A 20624-nucleotide genomic window follows, 5' to 3' on the forward strand; every position below is an offset into this window, starting at 1 on the left:
ACAAATTCGTTGCTTTATAAGATCAAACGAGGCCATTCATCCCATCTTCCCTCCCCCACCAAAGGAATGCATTCTTCTCTTTGAAAGCTCTAGTGGAACCAAGCAGAAAGTTTACAACCTTCCATGGCTCCCCACTGCCTGCTCAATTAGGTCAACACCTGCGCGGGGTATTTAGACCATTCTTCAGGGTGACCCAGCCTCCCCCCTTCCAGACCTCTGATCTCGAGGGTTCAAGGCTTCGGGCAAACGCCTCCTCCTAACAGAATGCTTGTACGTCTCCTGACACACTCACAGCGACCCTTCCTGAAGAACCCCCTGCACCCGAGGCCCATCACATGGAGTGAAAGGGCACCCCGTCCTTCAGTGCCATCCCAGCTCCCGTTCCCTTGACAGGGCTCTCGCACTCCCCCCAAGCGGGATGGAAGCTGATGCCCTTCCACTGTGGGTGGGGCTCCTACGGCCCTCCCCAAGTCTGCCTACGGTCTGTCTCACACAGTTGTCTGGATGCTCATCCCATCCTGTACCCTTGTCACCCTCCCTCTACCCCATGACAGGCACTTAAGGGCAAGCTGCTCTTCTCCACATCGCGGCTGGCCCGTCCCAGGGCTCTTACACAATGCGGGCTGACACGCGCTCCTCCACAGGAAGTGATCCAGAAACGCTCCCTGAACTGAACCCCATAGCGACGTGTAAGTTTCCCATGATCAGACTGGCGTTTCCCCTTGTGCAGAGCTGGTTAATGATCGTTTTTACCCTCTGCCTGTCCTCTGCTTACATTTCAAAATGCATGCACTCTTGGTGCCTGAAAAACACGGCATCCTTGAGCTTGCATACCAGAGACGGGACCGTCACGCTAATAGTTGGATGAGAAGGAAGGCAAGGAGCAACACAAAGAATAAACACTGAGAATTCGCCATGTGCCCAGTTATGTCACTTGCACCCTCTCCATTCACAACTGGAATAGGCTTGCTGCTATCCCCATTCTTAAATGAAAAAATGGACACTTCGGGTAACTAATGAATTAAATTTTAAAACAAATGGAATTAAATAATAGCCCGAGTTTGCACAGCTGTTAAGTGGCCCCGCCAGGACATGGACACAGAATGCTTGGCTCCTGGAGCCTGAACCCCGTGACCGCAGGCCACAGTGTATCCAGGCTACGGCACGGGGTGGAGTGACGTGGCAGAAGGCTGGGAACATTCCAGATTCAGACATACACGCTGACAACACTGCTATCCAACAGGACTTTCTGCAATGATAGACATGTTCTGTATCTGAGTTTTCCGGTACAGTAGCTACTAGCCACATGTGGCTACTGACCATTTTTTTAAATGCAGCTAATGCAACTGAGGAACTCAATTTTTAACTTCAACTTTAATTCACTTAAATTTGAATGTAAATAGCCACCTGTCAATATAAGTAGCTGAGGTCCCAAAGAGGGTATTTTAAAAACTTTTTATTTATTTTTTTAAAGACTTATTTGAGAGAGGGAGAGGGATAGAGGGGGGAGAAGAAAATCCTCAAGCAGATTCCTTGCTCAGAGCCCAGTGGAGAACAGTCTCATTCTGAAAAAGGCACGACATATAAAACAACTCCTTCCAGCCTTCAGATGGCACTTGGACCGGTCAAAGCATTGTAACATCTACAAACTCACAAAAAATTGTAAACAGCACCCATGCCTGGCCTCTGCCTAAAGGCTATGTGATTAAGACCTGTACGGAGAGAAAGTAGGGGGAAATGTAGAAAATTATCAACCCAATTCATTGCCCCCACTGACAAAAAATATACACTCTTTCTAAAATTCTAAGGTATGAGCTTCACTTTCCTCCCACCAAGCCCAGCGGGAAACCTCTCAATGACGGAGGTGAGCCTCTGAGACCATCTCCGTCAAGCCTGTGGGCACCAAACCCTACGAAGAGCTTCTCTGCTAAATAATATGTTGATCTCTTTGAATGAAGGTTGATCTGCTGGGTAGAATTAACAAGGTATGAAAACGACAGACCAATCAGGTAATACTGCCATTTTCTTGAAGGGAAGAAGAGTAAGGACAGAGTTATTCATGAAAAACCCAGAGCTCTTACAGTATTTCCCCAAGCAATAAGAATGAGATAAGTCTGCAGCCACTTAAGATCATTGCACACTCTGATGGGGAACAGTAAATGCAGCTCTGCTCATGCTAGGCTTGCAGGCCTGACCCGTTGTCGCCACTCTACTGGCTCCCATATGCCACAGCCTCCTGGATGCCAAGTTCCTCCCCTTTTACTTCCAAATATCTCTTGCATTGCCATCTTATTTGTACTGTCACTCGTAACACCTAAATTACCTCTTTGCCAAGAGCACCACGCAGATTCTCATCTGACCTACTTTCCCAAATGATCTTAATGCTCTAATCCAGCTGTTCTCAAAGTGTGGGGTCTGCACATCCACCGACAGAGCCCAGGTGTTCTCAGGCCTGAGATGTTTCATCCTCGCTGCGGCCCCTCCCCTCTGCCACTCCGGAGCGACAGTCAGACTCATCGCTGACTTTCGCCATCACTCATGCCACCTTAGCCCTGCTCTCTCTCTCTCTCCCCGTCTAGATCATGCGTGGCTCCCTCTTGTCCGCCTGCTGCAATCCTGGCCACTCTTTGAGCTCCGACTCACACACCATTCGTCTTTAAACCTTCCCGACCCGCCCCCCAAGCGGATGTAACTTCGCCCCACGTAGAATCCCGACTGCCCTTTATTACACTCGGCCTGGCCTTCTGTTCCGCAAACTTCCTATTTACTCAACTACTCTGCGGCCTGCGCACCGTTTCTTAAATAACTTCACCCTCTGGGAGTTAGTTACCCAAGTTAGTGCTTTGAGCAAAACAGTCGATTAAAAAAACAAACAAACGAGGGGTGAATGATCAGGGTTTCTAAAATCAGAGCCAGGATGCTGCAGATGCTTTTCAAACATTTTAATCCTTCCTCATAACTCTTCTCATTTACCCCAAAGCTACCAAACACACACACACACACAGACACACACACAGACACACACACACACACACACACACATACATATATATATATATATATATATATATATACATACATATACACACACATTCCCCAGGGATTAAAACTTAGCCTCATTCCTAACCCAAGATTGGACATTTGACTTCATGGACTCATTCAGTGAATTTTTAAGCAGGCAGACTTCATGCGGGACAACAGTGACAAGACAGAGAGGGTCCCCTGCTTCACGACTTTACAGCTGACATTCTAGCTGACAATCAATACTGAACATGTTTAGATACTGAAAGAATCCTGAAGTATATGCACATGAAAGGTGATTTAGCAGGAAGTCGTGGATGGCTGTCGTCCATCACACAGGTGGTTGAAGAACAGGAATGCCTCTTGGAGGAGGTGATATTTAAATCAAGACCTCAACGTCAAGTCTCTGAAAGATCTGGGGCAGAGCATTGAAGGTACAGGAAAACCAAGACGAAGGCTCTGGGATAGGAGCAAGCTTGATGTGTTCAGAAAGGAAGAGCACCAGGGCTCTGGAAAGTAGTGAAACTGGGGATCGGGGGTGGGGGGTGTTGAAGGGATGGGGAAGTGTCTTGAGGAGGTGGGAAAAAGCACATTTACTTTTCCAGTGTTTTTACAAAATGTGTCCCTACTTTATAAATGCATGGACTTGCTTCTCCAGGGACTATGTGTATGGAAAATCCTCTGAGATTTTCAAAGGCAAAACTTACACAACCAAAGAAGGTAGAAAATTAATTAAGAAAAAGGAAATTGCACTTACCATAGGAAATAGCACATATTCTCTGAGGAAATCTTGAGAATCAAACTGATTGTAGTCTCCAAAATCAGCTGAGAAGAAAGGGGGACGGGAGGAGATGGAGTAAGTGAAATTAAAGATGGAATAAAATAAGAGTAAAATTACTGCCACATTTAGTATCCTACTTCATCCTTTTTCCACACTAGTAAATAAAAACAGTGCCATAATGCGTTTGATATCGTTACCACTTTTACTTAGCAATACTGTAAATATCAGCATGTAAGCGCAGTTACACAATTGTCTAGGGGGAAAAAAAAACGGGGAAATTTGAAAGTGATCCCTAAGCTATTTTAAAAATTTGAAACAAACCTATACTTATGTTTTTGTTAAATATGCATCAACACATATCTTAAGAATATCTGCCAAGGGGACTTTTTAACTCAAGGTTAATTAAGAGAACTGAAGAGCCAAACCCATCTGCATCTTTTCATATATTTGCAGCTGGAAATTCCCACTGTAAATCACCCTTGGCAAGCAACCTTGCAAATTTTTACACCTCCCAAACAAGTTCCCATATTGCAAGATGCCAGAAATTCTGTTTTATCCTGTTTTCATCTCACGACGGTATGTCTGAGCACAAGCAAAAAACACAGTGAGTCCATATCGTCGACCTGGAAATGTCTTGCTTCTCATCCCACTGGCTCTCAAGAAGGAAAAAAAAAATCAAAACAGCATACAAACTTATTTCATGTAAAAGATCTGGCATCTAACAGGAGAGATGGCATGCAGGAGTCTACACGGAAGGCCAATGAAGAGATGTTGCTGAGAAGACAAGGCCGTACCTACTAAACTCATCACATTAACATTAACATTCAAGACAGGTTGGTGGGGTGGAGGGAGAGGGTGGCTGGGGGATGGGCATTGGGGAAGGAATGTGCTATGGTGAGTGCTGTGAATTGTGTAAGCCTGATGATTCACAGACCTGTGCCCCGGGGCAAATACTACATTATATGTTAATAAAAATAATTAAACACACACACACACAAAGACAGCAGAGAGCACATGTGCAGCTTGATTTCAAGTTTACTCATCAGTTATCTATATTTTATCTCAAGTTACAATTCTCCTGCTGGGTCTAACTACCCCATAAGTGTTCCCGGGAAAACCATTTTACAAACACTGTAGCTGGGGGAGATTCCCTCAGATCGAACAGCTAGCCTCAAGGACCCAGTGAAAAGGGAAGCCAGGCTACGTACACCAACTTCCCTCATCCTCAAAGCTATTGCCAGGGTCTTCCGATATCCAGGATTTCCGTAATAAGCCCCATGACTGAAAAGTGAGAGGGGTAAAAAGACAGTAATAAAGTGAACAGAAGAGAAAGCTTTTTGAAAGGCGGAAGATCCACTGGACAGAGGGGATCTTCTCTTTTTCGTATTAAAGGTGCCTTCTCTGTTATTTTGATGATTTTTCTGCTCTGATGATGTAATCGTTTGGGGCACTCTTCCTTTCCCTTACAGTCTGTAAGTGAACAGATGGGCTCCAACATACTTCGTGTATTTTCATCCACAAGGTAACAACAACAGCCACTCATACAGAATCGTACGTCCAACAAAAATTGCTAAACTGCTAATACCCTGGGATGAAAGAGATCAAGGGAAGCCTGCCTCTATAGACATTCCAGAACCCAAAAGGTTCAACTTCAGTTCAGAGTCTGGGATGGGAAGTTCAGCTCACATCATCTACAACAACAGTCCACACAGTAAGGACTTGGCGGCTGGCATTCCGTTTGGATGGGAACTGATTTTAAGGAAAAAGAATGACTATTGAAAAAATTACATTTTGATCTTCTTTTCAATACTGATTAAAGGCCATTAAGCCACCACTCAATAAAGAGTAATGTATACATTTATGTAAAAATCACGTATGTTACATAAAACTATGTAAAAGTACATGTAACAATTTAGAAAGATTTTAAAAATTGCTGTCTGATAAATCTAAGTAGGACAGATTGAAAGGCAAATGAACTCAACTCTTTTATTTGTTGCTTCATATCACAATCGTGCATTTTATTTTTATTTATTTATTTTTTAAAGTACTCTCCAAGCCCGCATGGAGCCCAACACGGCTCTCGAACTCATGACCCTGAGATCAAGAATCAGACGCTTAACCAACTGAGCCGCCCTGGCACCCCTACAACGATGCATTTTAAACTTTTCTCTTTAACTGTGTGAGAATAAATTATACTACAATGTTTAAAGCTATCACACTCGAAAACTGATGGGAAAGTCACAGTCATACCAGGAAGCCACAAAATATGACCACATGGGCAGTGCAATAATTCTGAGAAAATGTTCCACAAACCCTGAATGTAGCTTTAATTAAAGGCAGGATGAAAGCTGCTATTTCTCCAAATAAAACTAAAATTATACAAGCATGAACGATTTGCAAACAGCTTTCAGAAAGCCACCAGCCTGCCACCAAAAAAAAAAAAAAAAAAATCACTATTTTGGCTTTTTTTTTCCCTATTTTTGCATTTTTAACGTATCTTGGAATGAAAAGTAGAGTTACTAAGGGATCATTTAAGCAAACTCCGTTTTTTCCTCTGAGAGGCCAGCAACACCGCAGTCAGAGAGAAAATGGGATTCCCCATGGCGCCCGTCACCCTCCTTACCTTGCACAGCCAAGCCGGCCAGCCGGATCACCTGTTCCAACGTACACCGCAGCCGCCCTTCCAGCACGTCTTTTTTGACTTGCAGGTAATACTGATATCTGTCCATGGGAACAGAGAGACAAATAACCTTAAAAACACATACTTGGAATATGTTCCCACAAGATCAATGTGTCTAGATGTAAAACTCTGTGTACACAGCAGGACACACAGGTGATGCCGAGAAAGGTCAGCTCCATAAAAGACGGGAAGCGCCCTCTGCTGTGTTTATCTTCGTTTGATGTGGCAGGTGCCACAGCCCGGGCATTCTCGGTTCGAGAGCGTTCTCATCCAATCATCTCATTTTAAGTCCCCTGGATAAAACACCCGATAAGGACCAGTTCTTCCTAACAGAGACGGGGAAGGAAATGCTCTTCCACACCTGGACACCCAGGGCAGCACAGCTGCCAAACCTGCATCCAACAGCTGTGCGTTCCTAAAACCACTCTGGAAACACTCCGTTTTCTAAACTCAACAGTTTGGGGGGGTGGATCGCAAACAGGCCAGATAGTCTGGCATTCTGCTAGCAGAGAGGACAAAGCTCTTCAGAGCGAGGCTCACCCCACAGGTCTGGGACTCAACAAAAATCCAACCCAAGTACATCCTCAACCCAGCAGATGCAGAGAAACAGAGTGTGCCCTTGGGCAATGTCCCGGCTCAGAGAGGACCACTGTCCTCAGAAGCTAGGATGGTGTGCTGGGCTCTTAGGGTTACCTGAACATTTAGAAATCTCCTCACCCTGAACCTTTCTTCCTAGGACTCTCCTTCCCTTGACCATACTCTTAAAACCCAGTCTCCTCCAGAACAGACTTTTCCTAGCATTAATTCTTGGCGAATGCTAACAACCTTTCTGTTCCTGGTAACCGTTAACTCTACTTTTTCTAAACTAGGACATGGCAATCCAGGGAGCTCAAGAGTGATCCAAAACTCTACTCTGTTTTAGAGAGGGGCAGTCAGCACTGAGAGCTAATTACTGTCATCTCTACCTTGATATTATGGATGTCATTACATAGCAACCCAAAGTCTATTTGAGGGAAGGACTCAGGGTCTCTGACCCCTCCGTAGAGTCTCTACTTCCTCTCTCTTCTTGGGTCGACTGGACAGGGTACAGATGACCATGTCAGTCTCTGGTGGGACAAACCTATATTCCAATCAGAAGGACCAACGCTGAGTTATTTAAAAATTCCTTTTAGTAAAACTTAGTATGTAATAGAAAAACGACATGCTTTTCCTACTCCCGCCCCATCTTTCACCTAAAACTATCCATAATCATTTTGTAGTCTCCACTACTGAACCAGTAATTGTACCTCTGTCCATATGAATTGATTAAATCAGTTACAATGTATATAATAAGTATCTGTGCTGATTTTCAAAGACAAGTTCCGGGTATGTGTAGAGTAGCTTTGTGCCCACTCTGTGCTCTGAGATCAGCGGACACGGCTCTGTCTCACCTAGTTATTCTATCCTTAGCTGATTAGGGGCATCCTGGGTTCTAAATCCTGATATGTAAGAGCATGTGGCCAAAAGTCTTTTGCTGGTAATGAAGGAGCTGTGTTGCTGTTTCTGAAAATGAACAAACAATAAGGAGGAAATACTAGGCAGGATACTTTTAAAGACCTCCTGAAATTGAAGGCACGGCCTGTATGGGGTAAGGGGGTGGTGGTGGTGGTGGGGTCTTTGGGCAATCATCTTCCATGGAATGAAAGCAGAATCATAACCTGTCTCTCTATCAGTCACAGGAGATAATCAGAGTAAACAAAATATTTTGAAGTAATAATTGTGCATGAATTTAAAGAAACACCAAGAGTTAAGTCAAAATAGCAAAGACTCAAGAAATCTGGTTCGCTACCGTTAAAATATGTCTCGTGTTCTCTTCTGGTTCCCTTTCTTCACCTGATCACTAAAGTTAAGCCCCCAAGCTCAGGTGTATTCAAGCTCAACGTTTTCAAAATGTGTCGCCCAAGGTGAGTTAACACTACAGAAGTGTGTAGTCCCACGCACTCCCATAATACACATGCTGCTTTTCTTCCATTCCAAGGGGGGACAGAGAGCAACTTGGACACATGGTGAGGGTTAAGGATCTCAGGTTCCATGATTTTTTCTGGAGCTCCAAGAGCTCCAACAGAAATGGTTTACATTAGCACCTTCGCTTCAAGGTCTGTGCCCCCTGTCAACCACAAGCAAAGCTCAGCTTTTACAGCCTTACTTAAATAACAGATTTATGTCTGAAAGTATAATCTGATGCATACAATTGGTTCACCTCCTGGGAGAAAGCTCAGTAAAACCTGAACTAGGAGGAGAAACATGGGCTTCGGAAGTCTATGTCCCTTTCCACGTAGCGCAGCACATTTCTTGCTTGTGTTCCCTCCCCTCAAGGTTCTCCCTCAGCACCGTCTGCCATGTTCTTTCCTTGTTCCCGGGCCTGGTTCTTGGTTTTCCTCTGGCACCTGTCTTGGGCCTCGGGGCCCGTTTTCAAGGAAAGAGTAAAAGCTCCACTCATTCGTGTAAGGTCACTTTCCCTTCAGAAGAGTGGGAACTACCCGTGAGCCTTTTATGGAAGATCTTTCAGGCTTCCAAGCTAGCTGGTTCTTAGAAAGGACAACGCCTCCTTGTGGAAACTGGTGCAAGGAAGGGAGGCCTAAGTCGGCAAAAGATCTTCTAAGTGTCAAGAGTTCATTGTGAAAACTGATAGATCATTGGAAGAACAGCCACTTAGAGTCTCAAGACCATACTTTTGAAAGTGGGAGAAGAAGAAGAAAAGAAAGATGAAGAAGTGTTACTTCAGTGTCTCCCCAGAGGATCCTGCTGTGACTTTCTTCAGAAAAGCGCAAGGATATCTAAACTAAATAAACAAAACAACTAAACAACAACAAAACCACAGAATTTCGAGATAGGAAGGAATCCTAAGTTTACTGAAGAAAGGTGCAAACGGAATCCTTGACAAAGACAAACCAACCAACCAGAGCACCCAGTTTTAAGGTAGGAAAAAGTGGTCAAGTTCACCTACTCCTCTTAACCCTACAATGTCAAATCCCTTCTATATGCCATACACTCCTTGCCATCTTTTTTTTTTTTTTTAAGATTTATTTTATTTTAGGGGTGCCTGGGTGGCTCAGTGGATTAAAGCCTCTGCCTTTCAGCTCAGGTTGTGATCTCAGGATCCTGGGATTGAGCCCCAGGCTCTCAGCTCAGCGGGGGGCCTGCTTCCCCCTCTCTCTCTGCCTGCCTCTCTGCCTACTTGTGATCGGTCAGGTAAATTGATAAAATCTTAAAAAAAAAAAAAGATTTACTTTATTTTATTTATTTGAGAAAGAGAGAGAGCGAGCATGAGAGGGGAGAGGTCATAGGGAGAAACAGACTCCCCACTGAGCAGGGAGCCCGATGCGGGACTCGATCCCGGGACTCCAGGATCATGACCTGAGCCGAAGGCTGTTGCTTAATCAACTAAGCCACCCAGGTGTCCAGTCCTTGCCATCTTGAATGGACTTTTTAAAAGAATTATGTATTTAATTTAGAGAAAGGGGGGGGGCAGGGGGAAAGAGTATCCTCAAACAGACTCCCCACTGAGCGGAGAGCCCCTCAATCCCAGGACCCTGAGATCAACACCAGAGCCAAGATCAAGAGTCAGCCGCGTAACCAACTGAGCCAGCCAGGCGTGCCCTCTTGAGCAGTTCTGACTTATTTTCTGCTCTCCAAGTTCAGAAGAAACATGGATATTCACACTTATTAAGCACTTCCTGTATGCGGAAGTTGGTTTAATGCTGAGGGACATCCTGAAGAGGTTTACAACAGTCTCTGCCTTGCGAGGATAGTCGTCCTCTCTTGAACCCCTGACGTCATGGTTCTGTCTCGCGCATGTTATTAAGGGCTCCATTTTTAAGAACCAAGGAGTAAAACATTTTAAAAGGTGTTAGCCCTAACATTACCTGCCATGGCTAGAGCCTCTGATCAGCTGATACCTCTGGGAATATAATCCATGGGAACGAGCAAAACAATGATTATAGCCCTCTTATCGTGCTGACTCCAATTTCATCTACAGCTATCACTTCTATAACACACGAGGGAGCTTTAGAACAGATCGACGCCGCTCTAGGCAACCGGGTGTCCTAATCTGTCAGCAAGGAACACCAGGATCACTCCTGGTCATTCAGGTTAGACATAGGCTTGTCCTGGGATACAAAACCGAGGAGCTGAAGAAAGCAAGAGCTCTTTCCTGGAAGCCATCCAGACGACAAGAAAATCCGAACAGCATTAATGATATGCTACGACAACCACGTGACACTGCGGAGATGACGACGGGAGATCGCAGAAAGAGAATGAAATCTGGCACACTTCGGATATTGTTTGGTATGTTTTTGCTTAAAAGGCGCTTTTGTAAAGTATAATAATTCTATCCTGTATGAAGATTAAATTAGAGAATATGAGCTGAAATTCTATTTCTAGCATGTTTGGTTTTTGCTCATTTTTGATTAGAGATTCAGTGCTAACGGTGGTAAAATATAACAGTGAATTCTATTTTGGAAACGTGTAATTTCGTGGAAGCATACTCCACCCTGTCATAGCTCTGGGTGGAGGGGAAACACACACACACACACACACACACACACACACAAACCAATCCTCATGCCAGGAAAGTAACTGCCAACTTTCCAAAGAGATCCTCTTTGAAAACCCAAGCTCACAAGGAAAACTTTTTAATACTTTTCCTATTCAAAGACCTGGAAGTCGTCCATCTGACTGCTGGGCTCCAATGAATAAGGTTTTAGGTTAGGATTCTGCTCTCCCTCTACCAACTGGTGAATATAACTATGCTTGTTGAGTAAAGGTAAAATTTCTATTTTCAACATTTTTTGGTCTTGTTTTTACTCCACGGAGATTAAAATTCAGGTTTCTCTACAGGAAACAGAAAAGCTTCCTGATAGTTGGTGCTGTTAAATATGACAACTGGAAACTGACAGATAATAGGAACTAGTCTTGGGATGTCCCATCTGTCTGGAAGAGTTCCAACCAAGCTCAAGAAACTAAGTGACTTTTCCATGTTCCTTCCTCCCCCTAAGATTCTGAAAAGGAAGTCTGAAAAAAATGCCGCACCGGGTCAAATCAATAGAGCATTCAGTACTTCTGACAGTCATATCAAAGAACCCTTTCAAAATTATACCCTGTATCATTATCCTCCACATTTACAGATGTACTGCTCAGATGTTCACGTCTCTCTTTTCCATTTATATATGGGGGATTTATCTCAGCACTTTCGCAACTCGGCTCTATTTGCGGGTCTGTGACTCCTTCTCAGATTGAGACATTCCATGTGGTGTTCCGAAAAGGATGGACTGTACCACCACAGAACCACAAGGAAGGAGAGAGGCACGCAGACGCTGAGGACGTGTTGCTTTTATGAGATCTCTCCCACCCCTTCCACAAGTGAAATATTCGTTCCAAGGCCAGTTCAGCAGAAGGGCCTCCAACAGAGAAGAGCCACGAAGGTATAAAAAGCCTTAAGAGTTGAGTTTGGTCATGGCGCTCAAGGGCTCCATGTTCTCAGTGTACATCACAGGATGGTGGAGACAGGAGAGGGGGCGGCTATGATGACTGCTCCAAATTTGCTCCCCAGGGAGCCTTCCTCCTCCGTCCTCCACCTACCTACCCACGTACCTCATCAACTCTGCAAGTAGGCTCTGGGGTCAAAGGGAAGGAGCGCCCCCCAGGAGCAGGAGCCTTCCGAGCCATCTGTTTTCCTTTGCCCTGAGACCTGCAGAGTCCAAGTAGGACTGCCCCTCGGTGGGCCCGAGCTCCCAGGAAGGCAGGCAGTGGACACAGTGGATGCAGGAACAAGCCTCTGGTTATCTGAGGCCACAGAGATCTGTGGGTCATTCGTCATCATGCGTGATTTCGCCTAAGCTATTTGACAAGGGAAAGATTTCAAAAATCCAAGCCCTACCCTTTTGTTTTTAGAGAAGGAAACAGTGTGGAAGGAGGAGAATGACTTGCCCAACGTCATAAGGCTCTTGGAGGCAGGGCCCGACAGACCAGAGCCGCAGAGAGCCAGAGAGTGGGATCTGATTCCCAGCCGTTGTGGGCAAGTCATTGGTCCCACTGAAGTCCAAAAATAAAAATGAAAATAAAAATGCCACTACTTGGTGATTTAGGGGGATCCCACTGCCTCTGATTCCCAGCCGTTGTGGGCAAGTCATTGGTCCCACTGAAGTCCAAAAATAAAAATGAAAATAAAAATCCCACTACTTGGTGATTTGGGGGGATCCCACTGCCTCTAAGGAGAGGCTTTGATCCCCAAGCAGGCTCCCGCCCCATCCGACTGCATGTGCCACAGCATGAGTGAGGCAGACGCTGGCACGAGGAGCTTTTCTGTCAAAACATAGGGCAGGACAGTCGTAAGGTAATTCAGATCCAGTTTTTTTTGTCCCCGCAACAGCCTCTGGGAAATTTCAATTTCCAGATGTGGGTGGAGAGAAAGGGGACCAAGCTGTGTATTCTAATGACTCGCTAACAGCATCTTAGGATGCACAGAGGAGCAAAGTAAAATCAAGAGAGCAGGGTCCCTAATGGTAGGCTCCTACCTAGAAGGAGAGGCTCCAGCCAGAAGTGGGTACAAGCAGCCCTCAGATGTATTTCCAAATGTGGATTTTTTTAAAAAGCCAACTGGAGCTCATCCTGTGTCACACACCGCCTTTACTGACTCTTGGCTGAATCGAGGTCTTTCTATGTTATGGATCGTAAAGAAGGGATCTGGCCTTCGTTCTGCTGCTAGCACACTTAGCACCACCAGGGGAGCAGTGTGATTGGCCGGTCTCACCCGTGCATTACTCCTTTTACCCCCACTGCTCAAGGAGACCTGAGAAAGAAAATGCTTTCTCATAGTTAAAAATAGGTTAGTGAAAGCATTCTGTAAGCTGTAACTATCAACCTGCCTTACCACTGTTATTATCTGGCAGCTCCCGTCTGCCTCTCCCTTCTCTGCGGGTCAAGGTCAGTCACCCCAGCTTCTCCCTTCCCGTGTGCATGGTTTACACAGATGTGACAACTTAGAGAGAGGGGAGCAGGTCAATACTATCCTTACATTCCTCAGTCTGCGAAGGCTTTCCAGCAGCTACTCTGGGGCGAGGGCAAGAGAGAGAAAGCCGGGTTGTTGTTGTTATTACGAAGGAAGGAACGTGTTTCCTCACTAGAAAACTTCCTTCACAATCAGCCCCATCGGAAGAATCTTGCTAGAAGGTACTAGAACCTAGCTCTCCCAGGACAGTGCAGGACGTACTAAAGCCGTACCATTGCTCTCTGGTTGACGTTATATGGGATGAGTAATAAATAAATGTACAAGTTTCTTTACTATAGAAGACAAGAAAGAGGTGACAGGGGACAGGCTGTCCTAGAATTCTGGGGTACAGAACAGCAAAGGAACATAATTTTAACACTGAGATTGACAGAGATACCAGCAAGAGAGAAAGGACACATTCCATCCATTCCAAAGGGTGTGCACCACTGTAAATCCAGACACTGGGCAGGGTGGCCCACCCCTGCTCCGCCTGCCAGGACCAGATAAACAGGACGGCCCGCAGGCCTGCGACCAGATAAACCTGAATGCCTGCCTCCCTCTGTCCCTCTATCCTCAAAACCCTTGAGAAGATTTCAGTTGATGATTATTCACGTATAATAATGAGTTTGCCGCTTGACCCATGCACCCTCTGAATGCTTTATGCTTAACGAACGTCCAAGCTGACAGTCCATTAAAACTCTGCATTGTCAGGCAGAGTACAAAGCCAAGGCTCCTGCAACTGTGCAACGTGGAAACAACCCAACCAACAGGGGAGAGGGGGGCCGAGGCTAAAACTCCGACTAGACAAAGATAACCTTAAAAGGGAACGTTTGTCTCCTCGCCCTTTCACACCACAAGCCAATACACGTGCATGCGTGAAAACACAAACACGTGCATCTGCGCGTGCGCGCGCACACACACACACACACACACGACTGTCTTGGCAAAAATTCAATCCCGAAGTCCTCAACATTCACAGATCGATACCCTCTGTTGCCACAGAAGCCTAACTTCTTATTGAGGCTTCTAAGTTTCAGTGAGTCAAAGGATCGCAATTCTTTCCTAAAAAGGATAATGTTTGTTTAAATGCACACAAACACACACAGGCCTTAACTACTAGTGAAAAAAGGCCAATGATAGCAAGGTGTTGCAAAAGAGAAAAGCATGCCACAACCTGATCCCTGCTTTCTGCTCTTGAACTCCTGCATTAATTATAACAAATTACAGGGAATCCAAGTACAGTTTATAAGTACAATAAACTCCCTAATAATAGCCTATAATTTAATCAAGGGTTCTCTTTAAAAAAGAAAAACTCTTTCTCTACAATACATCATAGAGGGAGAGAGAATACCCCGACAGCACTTTTTCTGCCACATTCTAGGCTAGTGAGTACAGATTCCTTCCTGACAGTCACGACGACACGATTTTAAAAAAAACAGGTTTCACTGCTGTGGGCTGTGATGCCCTGAACTAGGAAAACATAAGAGAAGTAGAAATACCTAGTCTCGAAAGAAAATACAGTCCTAGAGTGTGTGATGCTTAAAATAGAATCTGAGTCTGTTTTGCTCCGTCTTAAAAATCTCCAATGACTTGGAAAACAGTTTGGCAGTTCCTCAAAGTTAATTATGGAGTTATCATATGACCCAGCAATTCCACTCCTAGGTATATCCCCAAGAGAACTGAGACACATGTTCACACAGAAAGCTGTACACAAATAGCCACAATAGTCATAAGGGCCAAAAAAGAGGAAACCATCCAAATGCCCATCAACTGATGAATGGATCAGCAAGACGCAGTCTGTCCACACGAGGGGCTATTCTGTCACCAAAAGGAATGAGGTACTGATACCTGCTACCATGAAACATGCTAAGTCAAAGATGACAGACAAAAAGGTCACATATTGTAGAACTGCAGTTACATGAAATGTTCAGAACAGACAAATAGACAGGAGATTAGCGGTTGTCAGGGGCTAAGAGAAGAGGGAAGGAGAAGAAAGGCTCCGAAATCAGAGCTTGCGGATGGCTGCACAATGTTGTGAACGTACCAAAAACCACTGAACAGTATACTTTAAAATATTGTGTTATGTATGTCATATGAATTTTATCTCAACAAAACAAAACACCTAGTAACCTTAATCGGGGAAAAGTTCACACTCCTGATAGAACACAAGAGACTCCCCGTGATCCACTCAGAAATTCTTTCTTGGGGCGCCTGGGTGGCTCAGTGGGTTAAGCCTCTGCCATCGGCTCAGGTCATGATCTCAGGGTCCTGGGATCAAGCCCCGCGTCAGACTCTCTGCTCAGCGAGGAGCCTGCTCCTCCCTCTCCCTCTCTCTCTCTCTCTCTCTCTCTCTGCCTGCCTCTCTGCCTACTTGTGATGTCTCACTCTGTCAAATAAATAAATAAAATCTTTAAAAAAAAAAAAAAAAGAAATTCTTTCTTTCTGACTTCGTGTCTCCCCGCACACCACACACCTGAGCTGTACTCCGTTTCTGGTGCTTCCCCAAACCTACCGCGTTCCTTCCCGCCTCCTTACTGCTTCTGCCGTCAAACTACCCTGGTCCATCCTCCTCCATTCGGACCATCACCTACTCATCCTTCAAAGCTCAGCTGAAATTTCTCTCTTCCTGTAAAGCTAACCTCAACCAGTTAATGGAGCGTCCCCCCAGCCCCCACGGTGCTTTGCCCAGGTCTCTCCTGCAATGCCCTCCCCGCCTCTCCCATTCCACCACAACCTCCTCACAGACCCGAGACTGGGGTCGCATCATTAAATGTTAGTACCTGTCACTAAGTAGACACTCAATAAACATTTCTGAGTTGAAATACCTACAGTGGAACGCATACAGACAGAGGGAGAGAGACTAATCACCTCAGTAAGATTATGAGATTATTCTTCGGAGAATAATAATAATCTTATGAGATTATTCTTTCTGCGGTATGAAAGAGGCTCCTGAAAGTTTCCAAAATGTAACCAATCACACACTGAGCAGGAAGGCTTAAACTCTTTGCTTGTAGGCAAAGGGAAAAAAATGTTCTTTCAAACACCTGGAATACCCAACACCATACCGAAGAACAAATCTGGAAAAGTGACACTACCCAATTTCAAAACATTATAAAGACAAAGACAAGACAGTGAATATTGGTGAAAGATGATCAACAGAACCGAAGGGAAAGCCCAGATGTAAACCCCCATACACAGAGTCAGCTGTGTTTTGACAAAGGGGCAAAGGCAACGCAATGCAACAAAGACAACAAACCTCTTCAACATACAGTGTTGGAACAACTGTGAATCCACATACCCCGCCCCCCAAAAAGGAACCTAGAAACTGACCATATACGTTTCACAAAAATAACTCAAAATGAACGACAGACCTACATGCAAAATGCAAAACCATAAGAATCCTAGAAGATTATAGGAGAAAATCTGGATGACTTTGGATATGGCAATGACATTTTAGATACAACACCAAAGACACACTCCATGAAATTATTGTCTTTGTCAAAATTTAAAACTCTGTTCTGCAGAAAGCAATGTCAAGAGAATGGGAAGACAAGCCACAGACTGGGAGAAACTATTTACAAAAGACACATCTGATAAAGGACTGATACAAAATATACAGAGAATTCTTAAAACTCAACCCAGTTTAAAAATGGGCCAAAGATCTTAGGACGCTTCATCAAGGAAAATAAGTAGATAGCAAATCAATACGTGAAAAGATACTCTGCATCATGTCATCAGGAAATGTGAATTAGAACAACGAGATAGGGGGCGCCGAGGTAGCTCAGTGAGTTAAAGCCTCTGCCTTCAGCTCAGGTCATGATCCCAGGGTCCTGGGATTGAGCCCCACATCAAGCTCTCTGCCCAGCGGGGAGCCTGCTTCCTCCTCTCTCTCTGCCTACCTGTGATCTCTGTCTGTCAAATAAATAAAAATCTTTTTAAAAAATAAGATACTACTACACAACTATTAGAATGGCTAAAATCCAGAACACTGACCACCAAATGCTGACAAGGATGTGGAACAACAGGAACTCCCATTCAGTGCTGTGGGAATGCAAAATGGCACAGCCACTTGGGGAGACAGTCTGGTGGTTTCTTAAACTAAACCTACTCTTAACATGATCCAGCAATCATGCTCCTTGGTATTCATTCCAAGGAGCTGAGAACTTATGTCCACACAAAAGCCTACCCAATGATATTTACAACAGCCTTGTTCATAATTTCCAAAACTTGACAGCAATCAAGACGTCCTTCAGTAGGTGATGGATAAACACCAGGATACAACCAGACAATAGGATGGTATTTGGAACCTAAAAGAGATGATCTATCAAGCCATGAAAAGACATGGAGGAAACGTAAGTGCACATTACTAAGTGGACAAACCAATATAGAAAGACCACATGCTGTATGACTCCAACTGTAAGACATTCTGGAAAAGGCCACCCTGGGAAGAAAGTAAAAAGATTGGTGGTTGCAGAAGGGAGAATGAACAGGCAGAGCACAGAGATCATTAGAGCAGTAAAATACTCTACATGACGCTATCCTGATGGATACCTGTTGTTATACATTTGTCTAAATGCACAGAATATACAACACGAAGGCTGAACACCATAAATTGAACTATGGACTCTGGGTGATGATGATGCGTCAAGGTAGGTCATTCTTGGCAAAACTTCTGATACGTGATGCTGATCATGTCGGAGAGGGTGCATGTGTGAGGGCAGGGGGTATAGGGAACATCTCTGTGCCTTTCCCTCCATCTTGTAAATCTAAACTTGCTCTAAAAAGAATAGAAGCTTACCAAGAAATAAAGAAATAAAGAAATTCCTTCAGTGTGGCCCATCTGTTTACTTGTTGATGATTTATACTGTTTTCCGAGCTACCAAGTAGCAAAGAGAGAACTCAGGGCTGAATCACAGTCAAGGACCAACCACAGCATGAAATAAGTCCTCGTGGCGACAAACCATAAGAGACTCTTGACTCCAGGGAACCAATGGAGGCTTGGGGGAGGAGAGGGAGGCCAGGGAGGTGGGGGGCGGTTTGGGGGAAGGGAAGGGATAACTGGGGGATGGACATTAAGGAGGGCACGTGATGGAACGAGCAATGGGTGTTGTACGCAACTGATGAATCACTAAATTCTACCCCTGAAACAAATATTACAGTATATGTTGACTAAATTGAATTTAAATTTTTAAAAAAGAAAGAAAGCAGCTCTCATGGTGGGCCAAAGTTCCTATCAAGGAGGAACAAGGCTCCATAAAGATTAGCACGACCCAAACTCCTCCTCCACATGGCCACTGGAAACTATGGCGCCTTACCCTTCTGATACTAGGAGAAAGTATGTCTTGACTCATCGGCTCAAACTATATACCTGCCTGCCCCCCAAATCATAGGTTCATTATATTACCTATGTGGGAAAGGGGAGCTTAAATTACATCTGTAAGCTGGGTGAGTCAACTCTCCAAAAATCTGTCTACCTGGTAAAGAGCCAGGGTTGTGGCTAAGAAGTCTGTATAAATCCTTAAAAATTTGGGGAGCCAGCACATGGGAGGGCAGGGCTGCTGTCAGCTATCTGCCTGGTCTGAAGGAGAAAAATAAATAAAAATCAACGAATATGAGTGAGAGGCTCATGTCTGTGGATGGCCACGATTTCTTCCTTAGAGTCCCAGAGTAAAGGTACCTTCTATATTCTCACAAGAGAACAGCTGCCAAAAGCAGCTAAGTCTCTCAATGAAGTTATGTCCCAGAACTGAGTACAATGGGCTTAGCAAATGTTGGATGAATGGATGATGGAATGAAACTAGTTCATTACATACTCCTAGAGAAACAGAAGAAAGAAATAGAAGTTCCCACCCTATATAAGGCCACATGGCTAGACACACAGGGTATCTGACCATGACTGGTGACCAGGAAGCTCGGTATGGATGGAGACGAAATGTAAGACCACTAGCATTCTATCCACTTCAACCCAGCTTCCTACCTTCGCAGCAGGTCAGAGCAAAGCAGAGCCCATCTTCTGCTCTTTGAAATGGAAGGTGCCAGCTGACCCAACTCTCACATACCCGGTAGACTCAAGAAACAACCAAAGATTCTATATTGGCCAAAAGTCAAGCGACAAGCCAGGCCAAGGGAATACCTTCCAGCGGTGGGGGCCCTCCAGCCTACGATAAGTGTTGGAAGGGAATGAGCTGTCCTTGATTGTGATTTTCTTCTGTTCAGGGTGATGGGCTGAGTGTCCTGCTGCCTTTACTTCTATCTACAGTTAGTCCGGTCTGGACTCCCGACACCTGAGGACTCCGGGTGGACTCCGGGTGAACGTCACCTTCTACATCCCTCCTTCCAGTATCTCTGTCATCACATAACCCACGACCCCACCCAGGTTTTGTCTCTAAAAGCTAGCCAAGTCTAATTTTACACTCTGGCGTCTGTTTTCACTTATTGGCCGATCTAAGTTTTAAATATGTCTAATCACTAGGCTTCTGAGGTTTAGTGTTCAAACTCTGCAGGTACCCATTCACTCTGTGCTCTCTCTGTGTCACTTCATGTACATTTTCTCATAGTTGTGGCTTAAAAACATCTAAGTACTGGAAAAATTACCACATTAAAGTATATTTTAAAACACTGAGAGAAACACACACACACACACACGCGCGCGCGCGCTGGATGGGAAATTTATCAGAAATAGCAAAAGAACTGCTATTTCTGCCCAGCAGTCAGAAATACAGGAGCTCCCTGGAGACCCCACTGGATGACTTTTACTTCCACAGAATGGACCCTACTGGGAGACAACTGCTCAGCCCACCCCACTTTGAATCTGATTGGTAAGATCCATGTCCAACCTCTCACCAATCACAGTTCCTCAATATCACAGATTCTATACATTTCTAATGACGATAAGCTCACCCATCTCCACTGAGCCCACAAGTACGTTGGGGGAAGGAACCACCCCTCTTTGTTCAGTAATTCACAGATCCAGCAGAGGATCTCAGACTTGGGAACTGTGCAAAAAGCATTATAATCATTTACTGACTCAGAGAAACCTAGTGGCCAAAAAGAATGCTTCTTTGGAAGTTAGCCAACCAAATAGTTGGCATATGATAACACTGGACTCAGCAGCA

General features: G+C 44.7%; 1 protein-coding gene across 4 annotated transcripts in view; it reads right to left on the reverse strand.

Moving 5' to 3' along the window:
* The window catches only part of PTPN14 (protein tyrosine phosphatase non-receptor type 14), a 174756-nt gene that overhangs the window by 50587 nt on the left and 103545 nt on the right, over positions 1-20624 (reverse strand). For all 4 annotated transcript variants that reach the window (XM_082701737.1, XM_082701739.1, XM_082701738.1 and 1 more), the window contains 2 exons: positions 6426-6523; positions 3779-3846 (listed from right to left, as the gene is read on the reverse strand). In XM_082701737.1, the coding sequence (XP_082557863.1) occupies positions 3779-3846; positions 6426-6523 (166 nt within the window). The remainder of the gene's footprint in view (positions 1-3778; positions 3847-6425; positions 6524-20624) is intronic.

The sequence above is a fragment of the Mustela nivalis genome, assembly GCF_964662115.1.
Source record: "Mustela nivalis genome assembly, chromosome: 16".
Classification (NCBI taxonomy): Eukaryota; Metazoa; Chordata; class Mammalia; order Carnivora; family Mustelidae; genus Mustela; species Mustela nivalis.